General features: G+C 46.2%; 1 protein-coding gene across 3 annotated transcripts in view; it reads left to right on the top strand.

Moving 5' to 3' along the window:
- The window catches only part of Htt (huntingtin), a 133,393-nt gene that overhangs the window by 84,158 nt on the left and 23,712 nt on the right, over positions 1-25,523 (top strand). For all 3 annotated transcript variants that reach the window (XM_077687981.1, XM_077687982.1, XM_077687980.1), the window contains exons 39-49: positions 465-584; positions 3,391-3,621; positions 3,820-3,948; positions 7,479-7,656; positions 7,738-7,800; positions 8,865-8,987; positions 9,766-9,945; positions 14,403-14,494; positions 16,981-17,135; positions 24,775-24,843; positions 24,927-24,996. In XM_077687981.1, coding sequence (XP_077544107.1) covers positions 465-584; positions 3,391-3,621; positions 3,820-3,948; positions 7,479-7,656; positions 7,738-7,800; positions 8,865-8,987; positions 9,766-9,945; positions 14,403-14,494; positions 16,981-17,135; positions 24,775-24,843; positions 24,927-24,996 — 1,410 coding nt within the window. The remainder of the gene's footprint in view (positions 1-464; positions 585-3,390; positions 3,622-3,819; positions 3,949-7,478; positions 7,657-7,737; positions 7,801-8,864; positions 8,988-9,765; positions 9,946-14,402; positions 14,495-16,980; positions 17,136-24,774; positions 24,844-24,926; positions 24,997-25,523) is intronic.

Here is a 25,523-nt window from a genome sequence, read left to right as displayed (position 1 = left end):
ATCGATAACCGCTGCATCTACTTATCACTATAAAGATCTGTCGCGAAGGGAGCACATCGCTGGCGTAAGTGGCACAGCCAATGCCTACATCACTGCCCTCTCCAAACAGCCACAGGCGCGCTGCCATAGGCGGCAGCGCGCCTATGGCTGTTTTTGCGCGGAACATTTGGAAGCACTGCAATCGTGACGCGCAAGTGGACGTATCACGTGATGTTTTTCTCATAGCTTCATTTCTTCACAAGTTATCTAATTAAAATTAGTTATCTAATTAAGCAAAATGCGAAAAATAGCATGACACACTAAATACAAAAGTGAGCAACATGTATTTGGTCGTGTCGTCTTAGAGTGCATCGGCATATTTTTAATCTCCAGCTAAAGTTAGCTGAAACACCCTGTGTATATAGTACTACACATATTTGCACTGAGGCATTCTTATCTTGTATCACTGGCTGTGCACGTTGCAGGAGTGGTTTCTTGCACAAGTGCGGGAACGGTGCTGTTCTGGACAAGCATCCGCAACGGAATGCTCCCAGCTATTGGCTAACCTGAGTCATGAAGATGCTGGAGCCATCATTCAGTTGAAGGTCAGTCTTCCACCTGCTGATTGAGGTGCTTCGTCAAAGAGTCAAAGCAACTGTATTTGCTCGGCCTGATTGTGACCCAGTGTTCTGTGATTTTGGCCTGGTCAGCATTGACGAAAACTTGCTCATAAAGGCTGCGCTTTGCCTGGGCTACCCATTTATAATTTCATAGGTATACCGTATTTACTCGATTCTAAGCACCCCCTTTTTTTCCATGATCACAGTGCCCAAAGTGAGGGGGTGCTTAGATAAAAAAAATCGAAAATAACCTCCCCCCACATACACGCGCACTCTTCGCGGCAGTAGCAAAATGAGACAGGTGCAAGGAGAAATGTTTAAACAGCAAAATTTTTTAAAAAGTAAGCACAAACAGTGAACTCACTGCTTACTTCTGATACTTAGTTACTCTCACTGCTACTCGAGTGTGTAGCAACGCTTGAGCCACTGCTCTGAGTATCTCGCAGCAGGTTGTCTTTTGTTCCATGAAACATTTCTTTAACTCTTTCGTTACCGTGCCTATTCAAAATCGTTCAATTTGAATGATACTTTGGGAGCGCATTTTCATAGCGTTCCAGGCGTTGCTCGAACAAGTAAAGCGGTTTGGAGTTAGATCAGAAAATGGCCTTTCAAAATCAGTTTTGTTTTCATTTTTGCAACAAAAACATGATTTTCGACACGTGTTTGAATCACCTGAGTGTGGAAAAGGGGCGTGGTCATCGCGCGTCACAGCTACCAACGAAGAATGTGTGCCACTCAATTATTCTGCATCAGCGTTTGTTTTTTGTTATCAGGGCATGAATGATGAACCAGCAAAGGATTTTCAATCGTCAGGTTTGCACTCTGACAGTAATAATCCCAGAAATAGGCTGAAAATGTCAAGCAGTGCCTGTTTGCAAAGCTACTTTATGATTTTAGGCAGTTTTATTGCCTTTGCGCATGTTGATCTAAGTTGTGTGGTAGTTCTACTTACCCCAGGACCATTCGCGAACAGTTTACAACAGTTTCGGTTTCGTTTTTGCATCGCGAAATTCATATTTAGCGCTACTACGCAGTTACCCAACTTCAAGGCTGCCTGCCATGGCACCTTGAGCATCCGCGACTGATCCTCAAACAAAGCACGCCGCTCCTGATTTCCCCCCACCCTAACCAGATTTCTGCGATAAGAACTTCACATGCAAGTCAAAAGATCGCACCCAGTCGCCGTTCCAACGAGGACAGTGCTTCAAACCGGCCTTACACACTGCCAGCTGTTCGCCTTCCAGTTTCGTTTCCATACGACTGTATCTCCAGGGGTCTAGTGTTGCTGTTTAGTTGAACTGTCTATTCGGATGGAGTCTCCGATAAGTTTTTGTACTGTTTCATTTCAAAATGTTAGGTGGTGCTGCAATGGAGGAGGCTCGTTGTGCTGATCTTTTTTATTGCACAACAGCTACTCGGCCAAATTTTGCAGGGCACGATTCTAGCGCATCGCACCTCATTCCTGCAAGCAAGGCTACAACGGTGACGCAGAATATGATAATAAAGCTCAACTTTATGTTTTGAGAGATAACTGACTATGAACGTCAACAAGCATCAACCACGGAGTTCCGTTTTCAACTTCATGCATGTTTTTCCACATCGCGTGCTTGTCCCAAATATTGTGGTCACTGTAAATGCAAAGTCAGTCATTGACAAGATGTTTATACGTTATGTGGGGGCAAATTGGTGCCTCTGATAATGTGAAACCGCCCGATTTCTTCCATGGAACCACCTGAAATTGCACATTTTAAATTGGAGGTTGGGCTTCATTGCATTACACGAGCACCACGCGTGCTAACATTTTTTATATCTGAAAAACTGTTCCCTACACGTCGGCATTTGTTCTAGGGCGTATTTTTGAAATGTTTCCCTACAAAATGTATATTCTAATTTCTTTCTACTACTGGTGGTTTGTTATATACAACTCCTTTTTTATCATTTTTTTCGACATTTTGACAAAAATTTTGATTTTGGTTTTTTTTTTCGCAACTATGATACATAAAAACATTAAAAAAACTGGTGTTGTTGGAAAGGTCGTTAAATAATCTGCATTTTGTGTTCCTGTAATTAGTACCTAACCAATTTTTTTAGCAGAAAAAAAAATGTTTTCTTGGACCCCTAAAAATCGGTCAATTTAATTTTCCCGCGGTAACGAAAGAGTTAAAATGACTCAAGTGCAGTGAAAGGCTCAAGAACAGAGTGAGAAAGCGCGGTTGGCAGCCTGGGTCATATTACCTCTATAGCCTGGGCAAGGCGCGCTTCCTCGTAGAGAGGGGGTGCTTAGATTCGCATGCAAACTTTTTTCCAATTTGTTTTCTGAAAGAGGAGGGGGGGGGGGGGGGGTGCTTAGAATCGCGAAAATACGGTAATTGAGTACCAGCCAAAAATGTGCTTATGACTGCCTATCATTATTGGTTTAGCTGGACAATCATAGTCACACTTTAATGCTTTGCGTGAGCAAAAGCCTTAAAGATTGTTCATCCCATGAACATGTAACACATGCAAAAAAAAAAGGGCACCTCATGTTTATCTTTTTGCTCAAAACAAAAGCACCTACTGCACATTATTCCATGCTACAGCAACGCCAATGCACAGGAGGGGTAAAGATGTGCATGGGAGGCAATTATTGTACGGGAGTTGGCAAAACGCATTGACGAAGCAGAGGAAATCACTGTTATTTCGTTTTTGTTACCAACGAGAGCCTTTCAAGCTGTGTGTGCTTGTGACGAGACACAGTGCAGCTTAACACGTGGAACCCCGGTGGGATATTATTCGGCTGCCGTCGTCGCAGGAGGTGGGGCCGGCCGTGGTGTGTGCCAGCCTGCAGCTGGGTGCCCAGCGCTCAAGCACAGGCGAGTCTGCCCTGTACCGGGCGGCCCGAGCATGCACGCTGGGCCAGACCCGGCGCTTGGTGGCCGAGCTGCCCCAGCCACACCACCCGTTTCTGGCCTCGGCGGTGGTCGAGTGCCCACGCGAAGCACGACATCAGGCCCGGATGGTCGCGCTGCTTGAGGACATGCAGGTGCGCACTTGGCTCTGGCAACAGCCAGGGGTCAGGGACTGTTTTCTTGCGATTCTGCTCTCTCCTGAACCGACACTTGTCTCTCCTGGAAAGTCTCAGTAAGGCTGCTTATCTCAGAGACTCGACGTTCTGTCGCCTGAGTGTAACAAGGAGGCCTCAGTGGGGGTGGGATCGGTGACCGCATGGGTAACGCTGCAGGTGTGGGACACGCTGTGCCGCCTGGCGCCTCCTGTGGCCACCTACCTGGACGGACTGGCGGCCCTTGGCGCAGACGTGCCTGTCGACAGCCTTGAGGACGTGGCAAGGTTTGCAGTGCTCTGTGCAGAGGTGAGGGGCCTGCTTCATTGGATGCGCACATCCTACGAAGGGAGGGAGAGGGGGAGTGAGATTTCTCACCCCAGCCCAACTGCTCCTTCACATCATGTGTGAGAGGATTTACTTTGTGTGTTTCCCACTCGTTCTGTGTGCGAAACTCATTGCTTCAAGCCCTCTGCCTTTGTTGAGGTGAGGGTGGGCATCTGCCATCCCTACAGCTTTCATTGCTTCAGGTGGTATTATAGTAGACTCTCGATAAACGAAACTTCAAGGGACCGAACAAATTAGTTCCGTTTAACAGGAGGTCCATTTACTGAGATGTGTGAAAGCGCAAATTCATGTGCGTACACACTCTTAATACCATTTCATGGAACTCTAAGCACTAGAAGGTGAATGTAGCTGGTAGTTTTTCAGAAGGCACGAAAACTAAAAGAGGCTTAGGCACAGCATTCGCAAAGAGTATTTGGCAACAATGAGTCACTGTGCACTACAAAATGCATCAATTATTTTTGTTTGAGTCCTTGCAACTGCATCTTTAGGAGGCTAGAGGCCTCAACTTTGCGAGTGCTTATGAGCCACTGACTTTAGAAGATAGCAACGTGGTAATGAAGCACGAAGAGCACCATGATGGCACGAACGAAGCGGCAGGAGCTGAGCCCTGTAACCTCGGCGTCTTGAATCGAACTAAAAGAGGCTTAGGCACAGCATTCGCAAAGAGTATTTGGCAACAATGAGTCACTGTGCACTACAAAATGCATCAATTATTTTTGTTTGAGTCCTTGCAACTGCATCTTTAGGAGGCTAGAGGCCTCAACTTTGCGAGTGCTTATGAGCCACTGACTTTAGAAGATAGCAACGTGGTAATGAAGCACGAAGAGCACCATGATGGCACGAACGAAGCGGCAGGAGCTGAGCCCTGTAACCTCGGCGTCTTGAATCGAGACCGAATGACTGGAACAAAAACTGTGATGTTGCATTGGTTGCGCTAACATGGCTGACCACTAACAAGACGAGGTTTACGAGGCCAACGAGGCTAAAAAAAAACATGGAGAGAGAAAAAAAAAATAAGAGCGAAAGAGCCGGAACCGTACAAAGCTAATTCTCATGCCAGTGGGTTTCTCAAGAAGTTCCATTTCTAGTTCTGTTTACACAGTGACGTGGACATTTTAGTTCCGATTACCGAGAGTTTTTTACGTTATCTGAATACAAAACCAACCAACTTACAGGTTACTGTTCTGTTTAAGCGGCACTTCCGTTTAATTAACAGTGATTTCCGTTTATCAAGATTCTACTGCATATTCAACTAATGTGGTCTTAAAGCTGGTAAAAGTTCTTTAATTGCATAATCTGTAAAAAGCATACCTAACAACTAAAATGGCAACAGAATGGCTGGTGGGTGTGTTTAAATCGTCACCGTAATCGGCTGTTGTCTGTCTTACTATAATAACTTCAAACTATCCCTGCTTTTATTATTGTGCTTATTGTGCAGGCCACCTGTTGTTACACCCTGTCTGGGAATGTTGCTCCTCACACCATCTTCCTCTACAGCAAAGCTGTATGCATTTTTGACAAAGAATTGCATGCACTAGCTCCAGAGGTAGTGTGAAATCCTGCGCAGCTCGCAATATAATGTGGGCACCTTGGAGAAAATCATACTGAAATGGGCCATTAAGAGGACTCTATCATTATGCCGATTTTCATTTACTTGTCATGGCTCAGAGTGAAGTCGTAAACGTTACAGAATTCCTGTCCGTTATCAATAGTACATGGCCATTTGTGGAGGGAGCATGGTTACACAAAACGGCTCTAACTCTTATTTAATTGAAACTATCCGGAAACAAATTATATAAGAATTAATTTAGAATTCTAAGCGTTATGTGTATGTGTGTTTATTTAGAGAGTCACCGTACATAACTCAATATAGTTATCCACCAAAACAGCTTTACCATTCTTCCAACTTCACAGCAGTGGAAGGGCCCCAAATTTTCTTTTTTCTTTTTTTCTTTTGTGTGTGTGTGGAGGGGGGGGGGGGAGGTGCATACATGCAACGTGGGCAGGAATTTTAGCATAAAACGTAGAAGTTACAAATACCAAATTTTTTGCTGAAAATAACACGGAATGATAAAAAAGTGATGCCACATTAGATATTTCCTAGAATGAACATATTACATGCATGTGTAAATAGGGTTGCCTGCATTAGGCTTGTGTAAATAGAGATTTTTGTTTTTGAAAAGAGTGCCAATTGAATCATTCACAAAATTACAAAGAAGGTAACCACCAGCTTCATGAACACTGCAGTGAGAACTCACTGGCCACTTATGTTCATTTTAATTCGTGCAACAGTTGGTGAACTTCATCAACAAAGGCTGAGCAATCGTGATATTAAAGAAAACATGTGAAGCAGTGGCGACTCCCCTGCCACTTTCCGGCGATTTCTTTATGATGTCACAGAACCTTGTTTGGCGGCCGCCCATTTAAGCCACCACCAAGAAACATGACTGGGTCATTGTAGTGGGGTGTCTAGCTCTGTTTGATGATATCGCTTGGACGCTGATGTGCAGTTAACACACTGATAACTGTGTTTTTAGTGCTGGCCCTTATTATGTCACTGCTGCCCTTGACACATCACCGTAGGGCAAGATTTGAAAGTTTTTCTATATTTCTTTTGTATTCTTGGTTTAAAACGTCTTTCGTGGCTGGAATGGAGCCAGCTAAGTTATGTGGGGACCCTTGTTTCCCTACGCCTCGCCTACACATCTTTTCGCGAGCTGGGAACCGCCATTTTAGGCAGCCGGCGCGTCACGTGAGCTGTGACCTCTACCCCATGCGACGCGACAAACCGGCTCACCGCGAACGTGTGCGCGGGGGAAGGAAGACCAGCTTGTCGCCTTCCTTCGCGCCACCCTCTCCCCGACCAGGGGAAGACCTCTTCTCTCGCGGAGCCGACCTGCGGGACGAACGAGCATTCCGCCGGGAGTCGACTGGGCGATTCAGCCGGTGTCGGTTGGTTTGGGATGTGCCTACTCCCAATGCCCCGATCACTGAGAACCCAGTTGGCTCTGCGGTTCTGCTAAGAGATTCTGTCCTGACCGGTCGCAAGGGATGCCTCCCCCGCTCCCGCGGCTATTTTGACAGATATCGAGGTCTGAGTCCCGCGGCTTGAGCGAGCGAACGGAGCCACTGTCTCCCCGAAAGCGATAGTCGTGTTGTCTGGTATATAGGCCCTGTATCTGCCAGGCAATAAAGCCTCACTTTGGATTGCCAGAGTCTGTCTACCACATGTGAGCACCTGAACCCGCGTGAGAGTCTTCGGATTCCGCAGGGGCTAGCGTTCGGCGCATTGCACTTTCTCTAGCAAAGCTAGCCGGGGTCCACTGCTATCCCATACGTTAGCCCACAGTTACAAAAGGCTGGTTCTTGTGAGCTGAACAAAGCTGCATTTTGTCTTAATGGCCTCTTTAAGCTGCCAGCGTTCACGGCAGTGTAGACGTCATTTGTTTGGCCAGTGTCCCTCGGCTTATTTATGCCAGTCCACCTTGCAGGCCATCCGGTGGATGACTGAAGCTCCAGACTACTTTTCCTGCAACCACCTGGAGGAGTTTCTGCTAGCCCTGGATGCTGTGCTGAGCAGCCCAAGCCTGTCATCGCTCATTGGCCTCCAGAAGCACGTCACATGGGTGTGCTCCATCACGACAGCCATTTACCACCTTGCTAGTCGCCGTGAGTTCTCTGGCAGTGGCTCGGTGGTTTCCGCTGGTACAGTGAACTCTGACTGAATGCACTGGCCTTGTTTGATTTCAGTGAAGGGTTGGAAAAGCTTTCCGGTTAAAGTGGCACCCCGAAAGCCCATGGATAGCTCACCTGGTGAGTACAGTGTTGAGGGTTTCTGTTTGAATTTAAATATTGGGTCAATTTAGTATATTTTACTGAAAAAAAGCATTGGAAGCTAGCATTAATCTGCAGGGCAGTTAGTTGACTTAAGCGAATAAACTCTGGTTGCTAAAAGGTAATTACTTTGCTGTGACTTCATGACGTGAAATACGAACTGCACCACACAGTGTTTTCAGGCACGTCCTTATCTGCAAAATGGTGTAGAGGGATCTAATGGAAATTCCCAAAGAACTACACTACTGCTACATAATTTGCCAAGTACTGGTTGCCCTTACATGGTGTGCCTGATAAGTAGTAAGGCAGAAATCATCGAATTTTCTGGTGTTCATGCACTTATAAAACATTGAGCCAGCGTTCCCATAAGTAAAGAACTCTCATTCGTACATCTGTTTGGTAGATGAGGGATTTCGCACCTTTGACATTAGTCTGCCTGAAGAATTGCTTCAGCCTTTCATTCCAGTTTCAGGTTCATCTTTTCACCACTTAAGAATCCAAATTTTTCAGTATTTACCTGCAAGTGAGATATCAGACTGCTGAAAGGGCGTGAGGAAAGGAGGCTTAATTTATGCTTGACCTGCATAATGTGCTCTTTCAAGCTGTGTATCATGGCTCGTTGATCTTGTTTTCATGGAGACATGAAATAGTACTGTCAAGCGGATTTTTTTGCATAGCAGTGCAAGAAAGGCATCATGACATGAAAGTAGTATGCAACACAGTGACAGAGAAGGACACGTCTCAGTGCAGCTGCTGTGGGCTGGCTGCTTTTGGACAGCAACAAATTTTAGCCAGTTGCAAAGATGCCTATTGGCAGTGCTTGTAAAGAAGCGTAGATAGGTGGAGGAATGCTGGGAAAAGTTCTCAGGATGTTTCTTGTAAAACGAAGCAAGTTTTTTTTTTTTTTTTTTTTTTGGGACGGATCTGCATGAGTGCGGCCATGTAGTCAGTGCATCTACATAATGCTGCTCTCAGCGCACTACGCCGTAGATTTTGTCAGGTGCCTTGACATTCTTGCATATATCATCTGCCTTTGCACACAGATTACGTGCATGTACAGCAGGCCTGTGTTCATGCGGCTGAGCTTGTGGGCTGGCTGGAACATTCCAGCAAAGAAGACCACATCCCGACCTTCATCAAGACTATCCTGCACAGGGTCATAAAAGGTGAGTGCGTGCAATTGGCTAGTTGGTCGTTCGAGCACCTGTTGGTCACAAGAACACGGTTATAAGCCCTTGTACTGTTGCCAAAATTTTTTTTATACAAACGTTTTGTAGTCTTGGTGTTTCGTTGTTACAAAATATTTGGACTGTTATTTGAAAAGAATCCTTTAGCCAATAAAATTAATCATTTGAATGACTGTAAAAATAGGTTCATTGTGGTTATTGGCTGTTACAATTACTATTGAAAGTTGCGCAACATTATGCCTTATGCAATGAAATATCCGACAATCATACAGGCTTGAGCTCTACAGTAACCTTGCTTTAATCAAGTGATATTGTTGTATATTTTGCACTTTCTAGTGTGCGCAAAAGTAAATGGTGATGAGAAAAAGAATGTACTGATTAGTTATAGTGATGATTGGCTGCCAAGTGGTAGTGCGAAGGTGTTAAAGCAGAAGTTTTATTGAAGCTTGTGAAGCTGAAATTGTAAGGCTATGGGAGAGTGCATAGCTGCACGTCCATTTTTGTGGGTTATACCAACCGAAATTACGAGCCAGTAGATAATAACGAACTGCAGGCATAGGTAGTAACTTTTTCAGCATTCTCATACCACTACTGCTCCCTTGAAGGGGCATTGAAAAGAGTTGTATGCATAGCTTAATAAGGTTCAAATTTAAAGTGCGAACCCCCACATTTTGGGTTTTCCGGCCAGTAGAGGTGATAGTGGACATGAAAGGTGTCCGACTGATGGAGTGCGGATGCGCCTTCTGGTTGCTCGTAGGTGTGGCCCGGCTGCCGCTGGTGAACAGCTTTGTGCGCACACCGCCCATCATGTGGCAGATGAACTGGGTGCCGCCACAGGTGAGCGGCGAGTGGCACACCCTGGTCCCGCCTCCCCCCGCTGACTTCCTGCTGGACCGAGACCTGCTGCAGGAGTACATCTACCGGGTCAACCTGCTCGGTGGGTCAGCGCTGCGGTTACAGGGGGTGCACTTGGCGAAGCCGCTGTTAGCGATTGATGGAGGACGATAAGCTTTAAGTAACCAAGCAGGTGGGCCCAATGAGCTGGAACAGGGCTGTTGGTTTCTTCATTTACTGCCCTCTAAATAAGCTCATCTATACCCACAGAGGGGGATTTACAGGGACCCAAAGAGACTACAGAGGAAAAAATAGCTTTGGAGGGGCTACGAGATATTTTTTGCTGGGCAGAAAGTGTGGCAGAAGCACATTCTAGGACCGGCCCATTGCCACGCACCAGCCTGGCCAATATCCAATGGTTGGTAGGAGCAGACAACAGGAGAGGCAAGTAGAGACGGATAAGGTTTAGAAAGAAAAGGGTTTTACGCGCCGACACTACGCAGGCGATGAGGCGCGCTGTAGTGGAGGGGTCCGGATTAATTTTGACTGCCTGGGGATCTTTAACACTTTTGTGACCGTGGCAACATCGGTTGTTTTTGGGTAGTCCAAGAAATATTTTTCTCCTGCCACAGAAAATTACTGATGCTAAAGTGTAAAGTACAAAATGATAGAGGAAGAATGGGGCTGTCCGACAGTATTAATTTCAAACAACAAGTTTATTATGAATATTATAAAAAAAAAAAATAAGCAAGCTCACACTAATGCATAAGACTTGAAGGTGTATAGTGAAGCTGCACGCAACCTTCACAACCATCACAAAGGTTTAAGTCCACAATTGCAGCCGATTTGCTTCTTCGCTGCCGCAACGATTTACTCTATCATTACAGTAGAATCTCGACGATACAAATCTCGCGGGACCACAATAAATATTCGTATCATTCGAAATTCGTATAAATTAACACAGACCAAAAAATTGAGCACTAAAAAAAGTTTTCGTTTATTTCTTTTCTTACTTTCGCGTGAAGAAATCCGTGATGTTTTTCTGCTTTTTTTTTTAACCTCCATGTTGCCGAGCAGTCCTTGCGGGAGCGTGTAAAACTTTGCATGCACTCACCTCCTTACTCGCGGTGCCCACGCTCGCTACACACCGCAACAGTCTAGGCGTGAACCTCATGGAGCGTTTTTGCAGGCAATTCGTGTGCGTCGGCGTTGCGCGCGCAATATTTTTATGCCCACGTCGACGATTTCGCGCCTGCGGCAGCTTCTACCTCAGTCAGAAAATGACGCGCGACGTGCTCCGTAGTGGGAGTGGGGAAGAGCCTGATGACTTGCGCCAATGGGGAGGCGCACGCCTCATGACGGCAGTTTCGAAGCGCTCGAGACAGCCACCCAGCTGGCTCCACCGGAACCTCTTCTTTCCTCCATGTCCGCCGGAGATGTGTAGGCTTACCACCCAGGCAGATATTTCACAGGCACTTTCCCTAGTGGCACGGATAATGTTTTATAGCACCATTTTCGCCTACATTATCAGCTCCTTTTCCGCACAAGCAACTTTGTGTGTGCCTCGAGCGGCAATTTAAAGAGCAGTTAGAAGCGGTCGCTCGAGCGCCCTGCACAACTTCGCGGTCGAAGCCGCCACCGTGTTGCCGCCACCTGGCCGCGCCGCGCGCAGTGTGCGGGTGGTTCCGCGGCAGGGTCAGCGCACCTAGGGCATTTGTGGCACTTTTTCACGAGCAGAAAACAACAGCCTGGCCGTTCCTGGAAAAAGAGGAACAAAGAGGGGGGAGAGTACCTTTTTGACGCCGTCGCTTGCTCGCACGGCTGGCTCGGCAGTCGGGTGCCTTTTGGCTCGTTCATATCATCCACCGGGCCGTGCAGGACCGTTCATAACAGCCGAAATTTTTCCCATTGCAAACAATTTTTATTTTCGCCAGGGCTTCTCAGAAATTCGCGTCATCCCGAAATTCGTATCACCCAGAATCGTGTCATCAAGATTCCACTGTATTGCTATAAGTGTGAGCTGTGAGCTTCTTTCATGATTTTCTGGAAGTGATAATCTCTGGACATCACCTTGGAGGGGCGTACGCTATGACGCGTCTTTCTCATTTCGAGCAACTGTTGCCACAATTACTGCGAATGTTGGAGTCTCTCTCTTGTTCCGAGCAAGTGTTACCACGATTGCAACAAACACTTTTTCTTTTTTTTCAAAGCCAATTTTCGCCAATCTCCCTAAGTGGGTGTGCTTGGCTTGACAAACGTGCGCAGGGGACGCTGGGCAGTCGTCACGAGGCACGCACACTCGAGCGCTCGGCATTTTCTTAGTTTGGTTTCTTAGCATGCATTTTTAACTTTCGAAGCGCTTCGAAACATTTCGAAGCGCTCGGGGATGCCAGCTGGCCCCGCCAGAGACGATTAGGCTTACCATTGCGGGAGATATTTGATGGCGCTTTCTTAGAGTATGATGTTTTACGGCGGAATGGAAATTTCGTCCACATTATCAGCTTTTTTTAGATGCAGAGCATCTGATTCACTCGCCTTGTCTCTCCGGCGTCGGCATCGTCGTCGGCGTTGTCCGCCCCTCCCCCATTCTCCTCGCCGCGCCAGCTGCGCTCTCTGCCGCTCACCCCCTCTCCTCTCCGATAGCGAACACTCTCTCGCGAAGGGCATTGCATTGCATTGCATTGCATTGCATTGCATTGCATTGGATTGGATTGGATTGGATTGGATTAAAGTGGATTGTGTTGGATTGTGCTGCGTCATAGCCGCGGCAGGGGGTTCACGGCACGTTTCACGCGATGGGAGAATCAACCTAACGGAAACAACAACGGAACCCCCTATGCGTCGCATCTACACAGGGGTTCCCGCGAGGGGAGGTGGGATTCTTTTTCCTGCATGAACAACTTTATTTGCCCCTTGTGTTGCGTTTCAGCGAGAGGTTACAAGCGGTTGCTGACGCTACAGTATAATCCCGCTGCAACGAAATATTTCCAATTCCCCGTCAGCTAACCATAGAAGTCAATACAACAAAGTCCTCGCCACAACGAACCATCTGTTTGGCTTGCTTTCGCTTTAACGAAATTTTCGCTCATTGTGGTTGGGTTTGAACATTTGTTTCACAATAACATAAGCATAACACCAGCTATCTCCAACTTTTTATACATTTAAGGTGCTTGGTTTCTCCGAAAACGGGCGCTGTGCGCCCACACGACCACCCAAAACAAAAACAAACTCATAGGTGGACACCATTGTTTGCTGGTGATAACGATGTGGCTGGCCATCTTTACATGAGGCACAGGCCCGGCGGGCCCGGTTCACCAAGCTGAAGCTACAGCCAATCCGTAGCCAGTTGAAATCATGCGAATGTGTTGTGAGCAGCTGCCATTGCAGTTTTCCTTCTACAATTCTTCAAAGTCAAACGCAAAAATAATGTTTTCTTGTTTAGTCTTGGACCCGCGTCAGCCTATCTTAGACACGAGTGCGTGCTGGCGATAAAATGCAAGCGCACGCGGCTTGCCTGCTAAGGTCAGTTGCCGCCGTGCCTATTGGGAGGAACTACATGGTGGATAAGATAACGGCACCCCTCCTGCCTGCCACGAGCGAGAGGGGGGGCTTCTGACAGCCAAGCAATGCTAGTAATAAGCTCGAGAGATATGCCTTGCTGTGCAGTAATATGTTTTGCAACTGCATTTCTTCAACATCCCAACCCCCCACCCCCCTCCTGTAACGCGCTCTTTTATGTGCAGGCAGAAACAGATAACCATTCGTACGTTTCTTATCCAAATAAGCACGGCGCAATTGCGCATGAATCCTTATTGTAAACATTGCATTATGCTGTCAATGATGCGGATAATATGCGGGGCTATTTTCTTGCCCTTCCGAGGTGTGTTGGGGCAGATTTCGCCTCAACGAATTTCCGCTTCAACGAAATTTTTCGCACGTCCGTCAATTTCGTTGTAGCAGGATTCGATTGTACCTGCATTGCGCGGGTGGTCTCCGTGGCTGCGGCAGCGCGCCTGTGGCTTGCGAGGCACATTTTTGCATGCAGAAAAGCTCCATGTGGTTCACGCTGATGCTCGCATAGACGATTAATGCGCGCCACGTTTTCGTTTGCAGGCACCGCTTCACGCGGTTAACACCATTTTAACCGCGATTTCAATGTGGTCCCCACAAATAGCAAGCATTACTGGAAGTACAACTTGGAAAATCATTGAAAAAACGATGTTAGCAAAGCGAAAGTGCATAGGGCTATTTAAAAAAATGCTTATGAAGTGCACGAAAAGTGAACAGGGCAAACAAGAAGGCACCAGGCATTAAAAATGGCAAAAGAAAGAAAGCCAATGGCAACATGTTTTCAAACACACACTTGCTTAGCTGCCAGCTTTGTGATCACTTTGTGGATTACTTCCTCCCCATCTTCTTCTGCGCAGCAGATGCGCCCTCTTCAAAATAAGCTGCTTGCTTGCTTGCTTGCTGTCTAGCTGGCTTACTCAGTTAAAAAAAAAGGCTTAACTGCCATATTTGTACAAATGTGTGTGTGTGTGTGTTCTCGCATTCTTGCAGGCTGGATCTCGCGGCAGCAGTTTGAAGAGACCTGGATGGCACTGCTGGGTGTGCTGAACAGCTCTCCATCTGGGGAGCAGGAGTCATCGGAGGTACAAGAATGCGTTGCGCTTGGCATGTTTCTTTTTCAGGAAGATTACTTCCAACTTTAAATAGCCTTATTTATAAACTTGTCTCACAATCAAATATTGGAGCAGTGTACTGAAGGGTCATTCCACAGCGAACATCCCAGAGAGTTTGCTCGACCATCTCCGATTACACTAGTATAAATATTCGTGGTTGATCACTTTCCTACAGCATTTGTTCTTGCAGCCGATTTCTGGCCAGAAAAAGTTTTTCTGTCTTTTACAACAATTTGAAAACCGTGGCGGTGAGGACAACCTACATTGAGAGAAAAAAAACCCACAAAAATAAAATAATACACGGAGTACAGGGAAAGTGAAATAATTTCAGGTGATACAAAAAGAAGTGTGCTTCCTTACTACAATGCATTGCTAGTGAGTTTTAAAGTGGGCTTTGCAGGGAAGCAAAATGGCATTTCTGAGCGATTTTTACACATTTTTTACAGCTGTTAAAACCTTTCTAGACACAATACAGTGGCATATTTTGTTTATATTACTGATGGTAAGTTCAGAAAAAAATGTGGGAGCCTGAAAGCAGGTAGTTTCAGTGCGGTAAGGACATAAACTTTGAAAAATTTGCAAAATTACTCATGTTCAGATGCTTATCACACAGTTCGGCGGTCCATGTAAAATTACAGGTTTAGGCTCATTTGAAAGGGTGTATAAAGGGCATTTATTTCAGGAACTTTAATCAGAGTACTTTTTGTTTTAAGAAAGAAAGTAATTTTTCTATTGAGTGCCAACCACGGCCTTCAACGGCAGCCCGTAAGTCCTACCCGCCGCGGTGGCTCAGTGGCTAAGGCGTTGCGCTGCTGAGCACGAGGTCGCGGGTTCGATTCCCGGCCGCGGCGGTCGCTTTTCTGATGGAGGCGAAAAGCAAAAATGCCCGTGTGTACGAGATTTCGGCGTACGTTAAAGATCCCCGGGTGGTCGAAATTAATCCGGAGCCCTCCACTACGGCGCGCCTCATCGCCTGCGTTGCGTCGGCGCGTTAAACCCTACAATCAATCAGCCCGTAAGTCCGCTTCACTGCAGTAATGGTTCGTACGCCACAGCGAAGATGTAAAAAAAAAAAAGAGTAAAAAATATAAAGAAAAATATAATAACAATAGAAATAAACAGTAAATTGTGTGACAGGAATGCAAATGCAGTTAGAACAGGACAGCTTGGCTGTCATGTGCTCCCACTGCCTGTGGCTGTGGAGTTTTGTGGAGTTTTAGATGCGACTGCATCTCATTCACTCGCCTTGTCCCTCCATACGGCATTGTCCGTCCACACCCCTCTCCCTACACTATAAAAAAAAAAAAATAGTTAGCGGCGCCCGGTTTCGATCCCACGACCCTGTGGGCAGAACGCGAGGTGCATGGTGCTCTTCCCACTGCGCCACAAAACCGAGACAGAATCAAATGCTACGAACGCGCCTTATATCCTTGACTCATTCAAATTGACTCATTCAAACTACGTCAAGAAGCTACTGATACAACGCATGATGGGGCAATGATTAACACTTGCAATAAAAGAAAAGAAGCTCCCACTTAGAGCAACAATGATGGAGTAAAGGTCGTTGCGACAGCGAAGCCCCAAGCATACCACTTAGAGAGATTGACCAAGATTGGCCAATAAAACATAATAATAATCATAAAACATAATAATCATACGCGTTCCCGACACGTTTCACGCGATTTCAGAATCAATCTAACGGAAACACCAAGTGAACCCCACGATGTGTCGCATCTACACAGGTTTCCCCTCACGGGGAGGTGGGCGCAATTTTTTATCCTCCAGCCAGGTCATCTAGGAGTTTTTTGACCTTTGGAAAGACAGCAAACAGCCTTAACTTTAAAGGGACAGACAACCGATTTTTGCTGAATATATTTTCTCTCTATCCCAAATGAAAGGGAGTGACCTTAACGCGAAACAGTTTTGCCAATAGCGCCCTAGAACTTTTGAAATCAGAATTTTTGGATCTGCCAGCCATACGTGGCCCGCCAAAAGGAGTGCTGGCAACCATGACGGTGGGCCATGCACAACACACTTTTAGCTGACGTGAGATTAGAAAAGGTATTTAAAAACTTCTCCTCGGCTGAAACAACAATAATGTGCAACCTTTCCTATTTTTTGTGCGGTTTTTGAATCATGCGTTGAAACCAGCTGAGGTGTTTGGACACATACGGTAATGTCACGTTAGGCACTGCATGGCGCCACCTTTCAGACTTCAAAAATTTTAGTGCGAGATTAAAATTATTTCCGCCTCTTTATTTAGAAATTCCTTGCAGTTGCCCCACTATATATAAAGCACTGGCTTTCATATGAGCTAGAGGATAGGCACTCCACAACAATCGGTTGTCTCTCCCTTTAAGTATAAGCGTGATTGCACTGCGGAAAATGACGATAGTGATGAAAAGGCTGGCCGATGAGGGACCCCGAGTAACTGATTGCAAACCACGGCAACGCAGGACGAGCAAGAGCGGGTGGCGGTGCAGTGCCTGGCAGTGCGCTGCATCACGAGCCTGTTGCTGCAGTCGCTGCGGTTACCACAGCCAGGCAACCCCCACAGCAGCACCATGCTGCACCAGCCACGGGACAAGCCCTTCGCTTTCGTCCACACTCGGTGAGCCACCATCCGCCAAGGCGGGTGGCAAGAGCCTGCTTTGCTACTTGCAGCTAATGCTTCCCAACACAGGCCACAAGTGCACCAAGGAACACAAATCGCTCCCTTGTTTTGAGAGGAGGGATGTAAGAAGCGCAAGTTACTAACTGTCTACACTCGGACCCCGCTTCAACGAAATTTCCACTTCAACGAAATATTTCCTGTCAGCTAGCCATAGAAGTCAATGCAACAAAGTCCTTGCCACAATGAACCATTTGTCAGGCTTGTTTTCGCTGCAACGAAATTTCCGCTCAGTGAGGCAGGGGTTGATGATTTATTTTAAGATAAAATAAGTGTAATGCCAGCCGTCTGTAGCTTTTTATACGTTCAGGGCGCTTAGTTTCATTGAAAACATGCGCCGTGGGCCTACACTACCACTCGTAAACGTCAATTTCGTTGTAACATGATTCGACTGTACAGTATATGGATATATGTATATGAGGAAAAGGCTTCACATCAGGGCAGTTTTGTTCAGCACTCGTGCTGGCGCGTGTGATCCTGGGCAGGCATTAGGGAAGTTGCCCTAAAACACAGCCTTGTCATATCAACCTGCTTCTCTTTTTTCCACGGAATAAAATTGCTCCATTGTTGCCCGTACGGGTGTGGCAGTCTTTTGGCATGCATGCAACCGATCAGTGACTGGATGGACTGCAGGGTACTTTGTGAAGACATGGGAATCGCCGGGGTGGTTGTATCACCGTCATCTTCATCACTATTTCCCAAGTCGCTCAGTGTAGCTGTTTGTCTTGACAGCTGCTCCCTGGCAATGGAGCTGCTCAGTGTACCCCTTACACAGAGCATCAGTGGACCCCTTGCACAAAGCAGCAACGTTGGCTGCATTCAAAAAGTCTTCCAAAAGTGCTCCGCCAGCATTCTCCTCAGAAGCTTCTACATTGTCTAAAGCAGTTCTTTATTGTGGCCTGCTTCACCTCACAACACACTGTACACAAACTGCACTGCTTCTAATATGGTGAGCTTCAGGACAGGAGGTCCGGACTGCAAGCATGTTCTGACAATCCCCCGTGGTCTATTTTTCCAATAAGCCATTCGAGCATGTGACGCCTGTAGAGGGCCTTGAAATTCGCGATTACACCAGCATCCATTGGCTGCAGACCTGCCGTAGTGTTCGTGGGAAGAAACACCAGCTCAACAGACATCAGCGTCACGCTGACATTGTGCGCACTGCAACTGTCGAGAAGCAAGACCACTTTCCTCACCTGTTTCTCCGTTGCGCTATCAAACTCTAGAAGCCATTCCTCAAACAGATCACGAGACATCTACGCTTTCTTGTTATTTTGACAGCGGACCAGAATGGGCTGACTTCTGAAGCAGTGAGGCCTCTTCGATTTTCCGATTACGAAAAGCTTCAGACGCTCGCTACAGTCCATGATGGCACAAAAAACACTGTGACCTGGACCTTGCTGCGCTTGCCACTGACGCACGGGTCCCCTTTGAGTGCATGTGTCTTCAAATGCAGCATCTCGTAAAGGAGCGCCGTCTCGTCACCGTTGAAAATATTCTTTTCTTGAAAGCGCACTAACAGCTCGGGAAGTTTTGTCACCAGCCACTCTTCTTTCGCAGATACACCCAGGGAGGCAGCCTCCTCGACCACACTTTTGTAATGGATGCTGTGGCAATCCTTAAAGCATTGAATCCATCCTCCGCTGGGATCCAAGTTGTCTCATCCCAGGAGGAAAAGCAAACTTCTGTGCCTTTGAAGCAAGAATTGGTCCAGCGATGGGAACGTTCTGGTAGCGAGCAATCAAGAACCACTAGTAAAGAGACTCTTCGAATACCATTCAGGGGATCTCTAACTCTCTTTCGTTGGACCCGCCGCGGTGGCTCAGTGGCTAAGGCGTTGCGCTGCTGAGCACGAGGTCGCGGGTTCGATTCCCGACCACGGCGGCTGCTTTTCTGATGGAGGCGAAAAGCAAAAACGCCAGTGTGCACGAGATTTAGGCGCACGTTAAAGATCCCCAGGTGGTCAAAATTAATCCGGAGCCCTCCACTACGGCGCGCTTCATCGCCTGCGTTGCGTCGGCGCGTAAAACCCTTCAATCAATCAATCGTTGGTCGTCATGACCGCTGGTGCCAGCCTTCTTGTGGACATCTCCAGCTTTGATCATCGTTAAAACCATCAACTGCGAAAGCCCATATTTTTCCACAAGTCTTCCAACCTTGAAACCGTGCCGGAAATCCAGAGGAATTGGCTGCTTCACCACAAGAGATATTGCTCTGTGCTTAGGCAGCGCCGAGTTTCAAGAGCACACAAACAGGCGAAAACTCGTGTGAAAGTGTCGCCAGGCGTTGCTCGGCGCCGACCATGGAGGAAGCTCTTGCCCTCCTCCTTCCTGTGATTGCAATGACAATAGTGCTTGATTCCTAAGGCTGCACGGAATGCCCCCTTGCAGTTTTCTCCACGCCAGTCCATTTGCAGAACTTGTAACAAATTTTTGCGTCATTCTCTTCAAAGTGTTTCATTTCTTATCAAACTTTCAGACAAATTTTAATGGTAAACACCTTCTGGACAGCCAGAATTATATTGTAACGAATGTGTGGCCGATAATTGTATTGTTACACATATATGCTTTATTTTTGCATAGGGGCAATGGGAAAATTGAGAACTCCAAGGAATTTGATCATTATAAGCGATATATTGTTATTTTGGTATGGTCATAAGTGGATTATACTGTACATAGTTCTACTCTCATTACACTAATACTGAAAAATTTTGGGTTGAAGCCACTGCATGAGATAAATGTTGCCTTCACATAAACTATGTCACAAATGAAGCCAAAAGCAGCAAAATAGCTTCTTTGTTTTATGCTGTGGAAAATTTTTGCAGTGACATTTAAAGGAGCCTTTTTTTTGTATGAGCTAGTTACTAAATCATGCTCAAGAAATTGTAAATTTCAGGTTTCGTGTTGATTGTTAAATGTTCACTTTGATTCAAAAATGTTTGTATTGAAAACTATTCAAACAAAATCATTAGTGTTTACTTCGGCTACAAAAATCGCTATTCGCATAGCCTAGTAAATTGCTTACATGGTTACCTGCATCCGTTGGTGATACTATATCATTAAAGGGACACTGAAGTGATTTCTAAACATTGTGGGATTGCTAGTGCAAATTGTAGTCTTGAGTCTCTCGGCCACGTTTCGACCACTGTCGCTGTGTTTGTGTGACTTTATTGAGTAGAAAAGTCAGTTAGAAAATTCTGTCCTCCTCTCTGCATCCTCCTTGCCGATTTTCTATGACGGTTCACATGACATCAAAACAAGATGGCTTGGCTTGACTGCGTACTGCACGGCTTGCTGACCCTCCGACGGAATCAGTCAGCCTAGCGTATAGTCGGCCAGCAGCCGGCAGGTTGTCGCAGTTCGTCTGCTCAGTTGAAACTAAGCCACGGCATGTTTGTGCCTGGAAGAATGCGCCTTTGGTTTGCTAAGTCCAAGTTTCTCCACACAAGTGCACATGCGACGCTTTGCTGACTGGTACGCTAGTAGAAACACCTAAGGCCACTTGAAGGCGGGAGAAGAGTCAGCAAATCTAATATAGGTACTAAGGAATTAAAATCAACCAAAAATTTTATCGTACAGTGTAAGACCAGGGTGCAGAAAGCACTTTTTTGCGCTCGGTGAACTAGCACAGTGGTCAGCAGCACGACCACACATCTGCGAACACTTTCCCGTCTAAGGAATGCAGTCGCTAGACATGAGATTTTGTGGAAATTTGGGGGACGCTTACTGCACGAGCGCTATATAAGAAATAGTCATCTAAGCTGCCTGAAATGCTACAACTAAATGAAAGGGTAAACTGGCTATATATTATGTACTTTATATTTCCACCTCTGGCGTGGCTGGCTTATGGCCGAGTGGTCTGGAACACTAGGTATATTGTCTTGCAAGTCGCAAGTTCAAATCCGCAATAGTTCTTTTTTTTTTTTTTTTTTAAGTTGATTTATTTGTTTTCGGGCAGTGTTTTCAATACTGAATTCACCATTTTTGCGCTGTAACGTTCATTGCTCCACGAGCGAGTTTGCAGAATGCGTGCAGACTGACACTGACGCGCTGGTGAGTTCTCGTAGGCGTGCTGTTGCCATAAGCACTGAATGCTTGCGGGCACAGTCCCGAATCAGCCAACCCTTGGTCTGGTCCGAACATGCCTCTTGCAGTACAGGCACAAGCCAGGCAAGCTCCAAAGGTGGGAGAAAAGCGCATCGCATTTGAGCGTCTCCGGTGACGTGGAGGGCGTTCATCCACTGCGTAGGCCTCGGCTAGTGATTGTTACGATTCTAGGCTGTGCTAGTAGGCTTACCTGACGCATTTTACAGCTGACAACATGGCAGAAGCGTGGTATGCCGATTACTGAGATATCGAGAATGCCCATCCAATGATAATGTTGGATGCCAAGCATGTTGTGTCACTGAACCGAAACAGAAACTGGTTTTAATTCTTATCTTGGACATCGTCCAATCACATAGCACCTTGTAATGATGTCACTGCTGTTGGTGCAGCAGCCGCAAACCGCGCATGGTAGTTTTTCTTCTTTCGGGCTTTGTAAAATAAATACCACCTTATCGCCTGGATAAACGATGAAAAATGTGTTTTTTTGAGCCAGTCTATGCAGTGCAAGCAAAAACAGGAGCTTGACAAATTCACTTCAGTGTCCCTTTAAAGGGACACTGAAGTGATTTGTAAACATTGTGGGAGTACGAGCGCAAATTGTAGTCCGGAGTCCCTAGACCCTGTTACGATCACAATTTATTTAGTAGAAAAATCAATTCGGAAATGCCTTCCTCCTCTCTGCACCCTCACCCATTTTCTGTGGCGTTTTCGTGTGACGTCGGGAGGAGATGAGCTGGCAATTGGCGGCGCTACTGCACAGCTTCCCGGCCTTCAGACAGAGTCAGTCGGCCCAGCGTTTCGTCCGCCGGTTGTCGACGGGTCGTCGCAATTCGTTCGCTCAGTTCAAACGAAGCCAGGGCATGTTTGTGAATGGAAGAATGTTCCTTTCTTTACTTCGTTAGTTTGTACACTGTATCTAGCTCCAAGTCAGGGTCGCTTCACATAAGCGCTGCACAAGCGCACATGCGTTGCTTCGCTAACTGGTACGCCAGTAGGAAAATATAAGGCCTCTTGAAGGCGGGAGAAGAGTCAGCGAAGTCAATATAGGTACTAAGGAAATAAAATCAACTGATACTTTTACCATACAGCGTAACAAGCACAGCGGTCAGCAGCACAACTACACAACTGCGAATGCTTTTCCATCTAAGAAATGCAATTGCTAGACGTTAGATATTGTGGAAACTTGGGGGACGCTTACTGCACAAGCGCAATGCAACAAATAGTCACCTAAGCTGCTTGAAATGCAAAAACTAAATAAAAGGGTAAACTAGTTATACATTGTATACTTTATATTTCCAAGGTCGGCAGCGCTCGCCCGTGGCCGAGTGGTCTGGAGCGCTAGGTATGTCATTGCAAGTGTTTTGCAAGTCACGAGTTCGAATCCCCGCAGGTACATCCTTTTTTTTTATATATATATAAGTTAACTTTTTCGTTTTCCGCCGATGTTTTCTGTGCTGAGTTCACCTTTTTTTGGGCCGCAACGTTCGTTGCTCCACGAACTAGTTCACAGAACACGCGCAGGCTGACACTGGCGCGCTAGCGAGTTCTCGTTGGCGTGCTGTTGCCATAAGCACCGACTGCTTGCGGGCAGTGCGCACAGGCCAGAATCAACAGACCCTTGGCCTGGTGCGAACACGCTTTTTACGATACAGGCATGAGTGAGGCAAGCTCCAAATATGGGGGAAAAGCGCATGGCATTTGAGCGTCTGCCAGGACGCGGAGGGTGCTCATCCACTGCGTGGGCCTCGGCTAGTGATTGCTACGATTCCAAGCCGTCCTGGGAGGCTTATCTTATGCATTTAAAGCCGACAACATGGCAGAAGCGCGGGACGACGATTACTGAGGTATTGAGAATGCCCATCCAACGATGCCGTCGGATGTCAAGCACGTTGTTTTACAGAACCGAAACCGAAACTTGTTTGGTTGCTAACCTTGGGCATCGTCCAATCACGGTGCGTCTCCTCTCGTCGTCACAGCCTTTATTTAGTTGGTGCGGCCGCCGCAAACCGCGCACGGTAGTTTTTCTTCTTTCGCGCTTTGTAAAATAATTACCGACTTGTCAACCGAATAAACGATGAAAAGTGTGCTAATTTGAGCCAGTCTACGCAGTGCAAGCAAAAACGGGAGCTTGACAAATTCACTTCGGTGTCCCTTTAAGAGTCTTTCCTGCAAAATTTATTCTTGGGGCGAAATGTAATGGGGCAAATCAAGCTTAATGCTGACAGAGGACACAACAGCGCTGCCTTTCTGCTGTGAGTGAACAGAAATCAAATGCTTTCGTGTGCATATTCTATCTGGCTGTTTAATTTGCTCTCTTATTATTGGAATTGCTTATAGCTAGGGTTCTGCATTTTCGGATTTTATTTTTGAGCAAATTCGGAGGGCGTTTTTCGGAGTTTGTTTATTTTTGCAAATTCTGAGTTTTTCGGAGCGTCGTTTCAGAGTACACAAAATTCGGAGTTTTTCGGATTATTAGGGTCATAGAGTATTGATCTTTAAGAAATACCATGTACAACAATAAAAGAAATCAAACAGCAGAGACACTTTTATTGCAGAGTCAATATTTGCATGCTCTCGTGGTGACATCCATTTACAACTTGTTGTAGTATATGCAGGCATATTTTCCAATGTTATTGTCTGACCCCGCAGCATATTTTGATAAGACCAGCATTGTAGGCCGACACGAGGATCAGCTAACAAGAGAAATCATCGAGGCCTACCAGATTGTTTCATTGAAAGACAAATGCGTTAGCACAGCTTCCATAACACTGACAAAGAAAGAACTGAAATTCTTATCCAATCACTAGTTTTTGCCTTCCTAAAGTGCCTTTTTTAATGCGGGTGTTTGAACTGTCAGCCTCCACTTTTTAGTTTTTAGTTTTTATTGTATTTGCTTGTGCTCCTCCCCTTTCCCTCTTTTCTTTCGTTCGCAGTGTACCGTCCCGTATAAAATCGGGCATCACAGTGAAAATAAAAGAGTTGATAGTAGTGCCATGTCCCGTCCACTTCGTTCTTCCTTGTTCCTTTGCGCTAACTCAAACGTTCAATCTTTAGTGAAGTGAGGTCAGAGAAGGGCGAATGAAATTTTAAGAAAACAAAGCGACTCCCTTTGTAAGCTCGGGAGCGTAAGTGGAACGAACAGAAGTGGAAACATGAAAATAGAACAGGAAAAGTTGTTCCAGGATGCCAGGGAAAGATAAAGGGTAGTCTGTTTTCAACAGGCCGCGGTCCCTGAATTCGGAGTTTTTCAGATAAATCCGAATTCGCAAAATTTTTACCGGCGAGTGTTTTTCGGATTTTATCGGATTTATCCGAAAACGCAGAACCCTACTTATAGCCCACTCTCAGTTCCAATCCAAAGGTTGCACTTTTTAGTGGAGCCGGTTCATGTGATACAGCCAACTTCCACGAGCATGTGTTCAAGAATGAGTGTTTGGCTCTGTATACTGAATGACCCTCTTCCTGGCTTCCAGGTGTGGAAAACGACTGCAAGCTGTTCGAACTCCAGTCCATGAGGCCGTCCTGAAAATGCTGAAGCTTAAGTATGAATGAATTATTTCATGCTGGCGTTGGGGTTTGAAAAATCAGGCAGCATTTGTGACACGATTGTTTTTTCTGACTGTAGCTCCAGCATGGCGTGGGGTCGTTCCAACATAGAGAAGATGTGCCGCCACACTGAGTACTCTCTAGGACAGGTACGTTTTTGTATAAATCTGATAAAACTGCACAAGTCTTTCTCGTATTACAGTGAAATTTCAGTGCCACACTATTTTAGCGTGTTAAAGGGACACTAAAGGCTGAATGAAATTTTGTTTTTTCTGAAAGATCATACATTTTGTAGCTCTCTCAGCTTTTGTTCAATGAGCAATGATGCATTATTTGCTAAGAAATAAGCAAACAAAGCTGGCATTTCCCTTACCCGCTTCCCTTTCATTTTTTCGTGACATAGCCATTGCGTCACAAACTAGGAGCAAAGGATGGGTGCAGTCTAGGCACTGTCATGCTGGCCATGGTAGCTTTTACGTCTGCAATCCATGGCCGCCACCGACAACGTTTTGTCTGACCGAGGGGGCTGGCTTGGTCTTTTCCGATTTGGCCCCAGTGGAATGAGAAATCCATTTTGACATACCAGGGATGCCCATTCCAACAACACCGCCTCAGTGGCTGCCCAAGGCAGGGTTTCACGTATCACCTGAGAAGTGATACGTGAAACATTCTACCT

This window comes from Haemaphysalis longicornis, unplaced genomic scaffold (assembly GCF_048455015.1).
Source record: "Haemaphysalis longicornis isolate Haplotype H1 unplaced genomic scaffold, Haemaphysalis longicornis Haplotype H1 scaffold_1, whole genome shotgun sequence".
NCBI classification, from domain to species: domain Eukaryota; kingdom Metazoa; phylum Arthropoda; class Arachnida; order Ixodida; family Ixodidae; genus Haemaphysalis; species Haemaphysalis longicornis.
The sequence above is the reverse complement of the archived record's forward strand: the minus strand, read 5'-3'. Positions and strand labels throughout refer to the sequence as shown.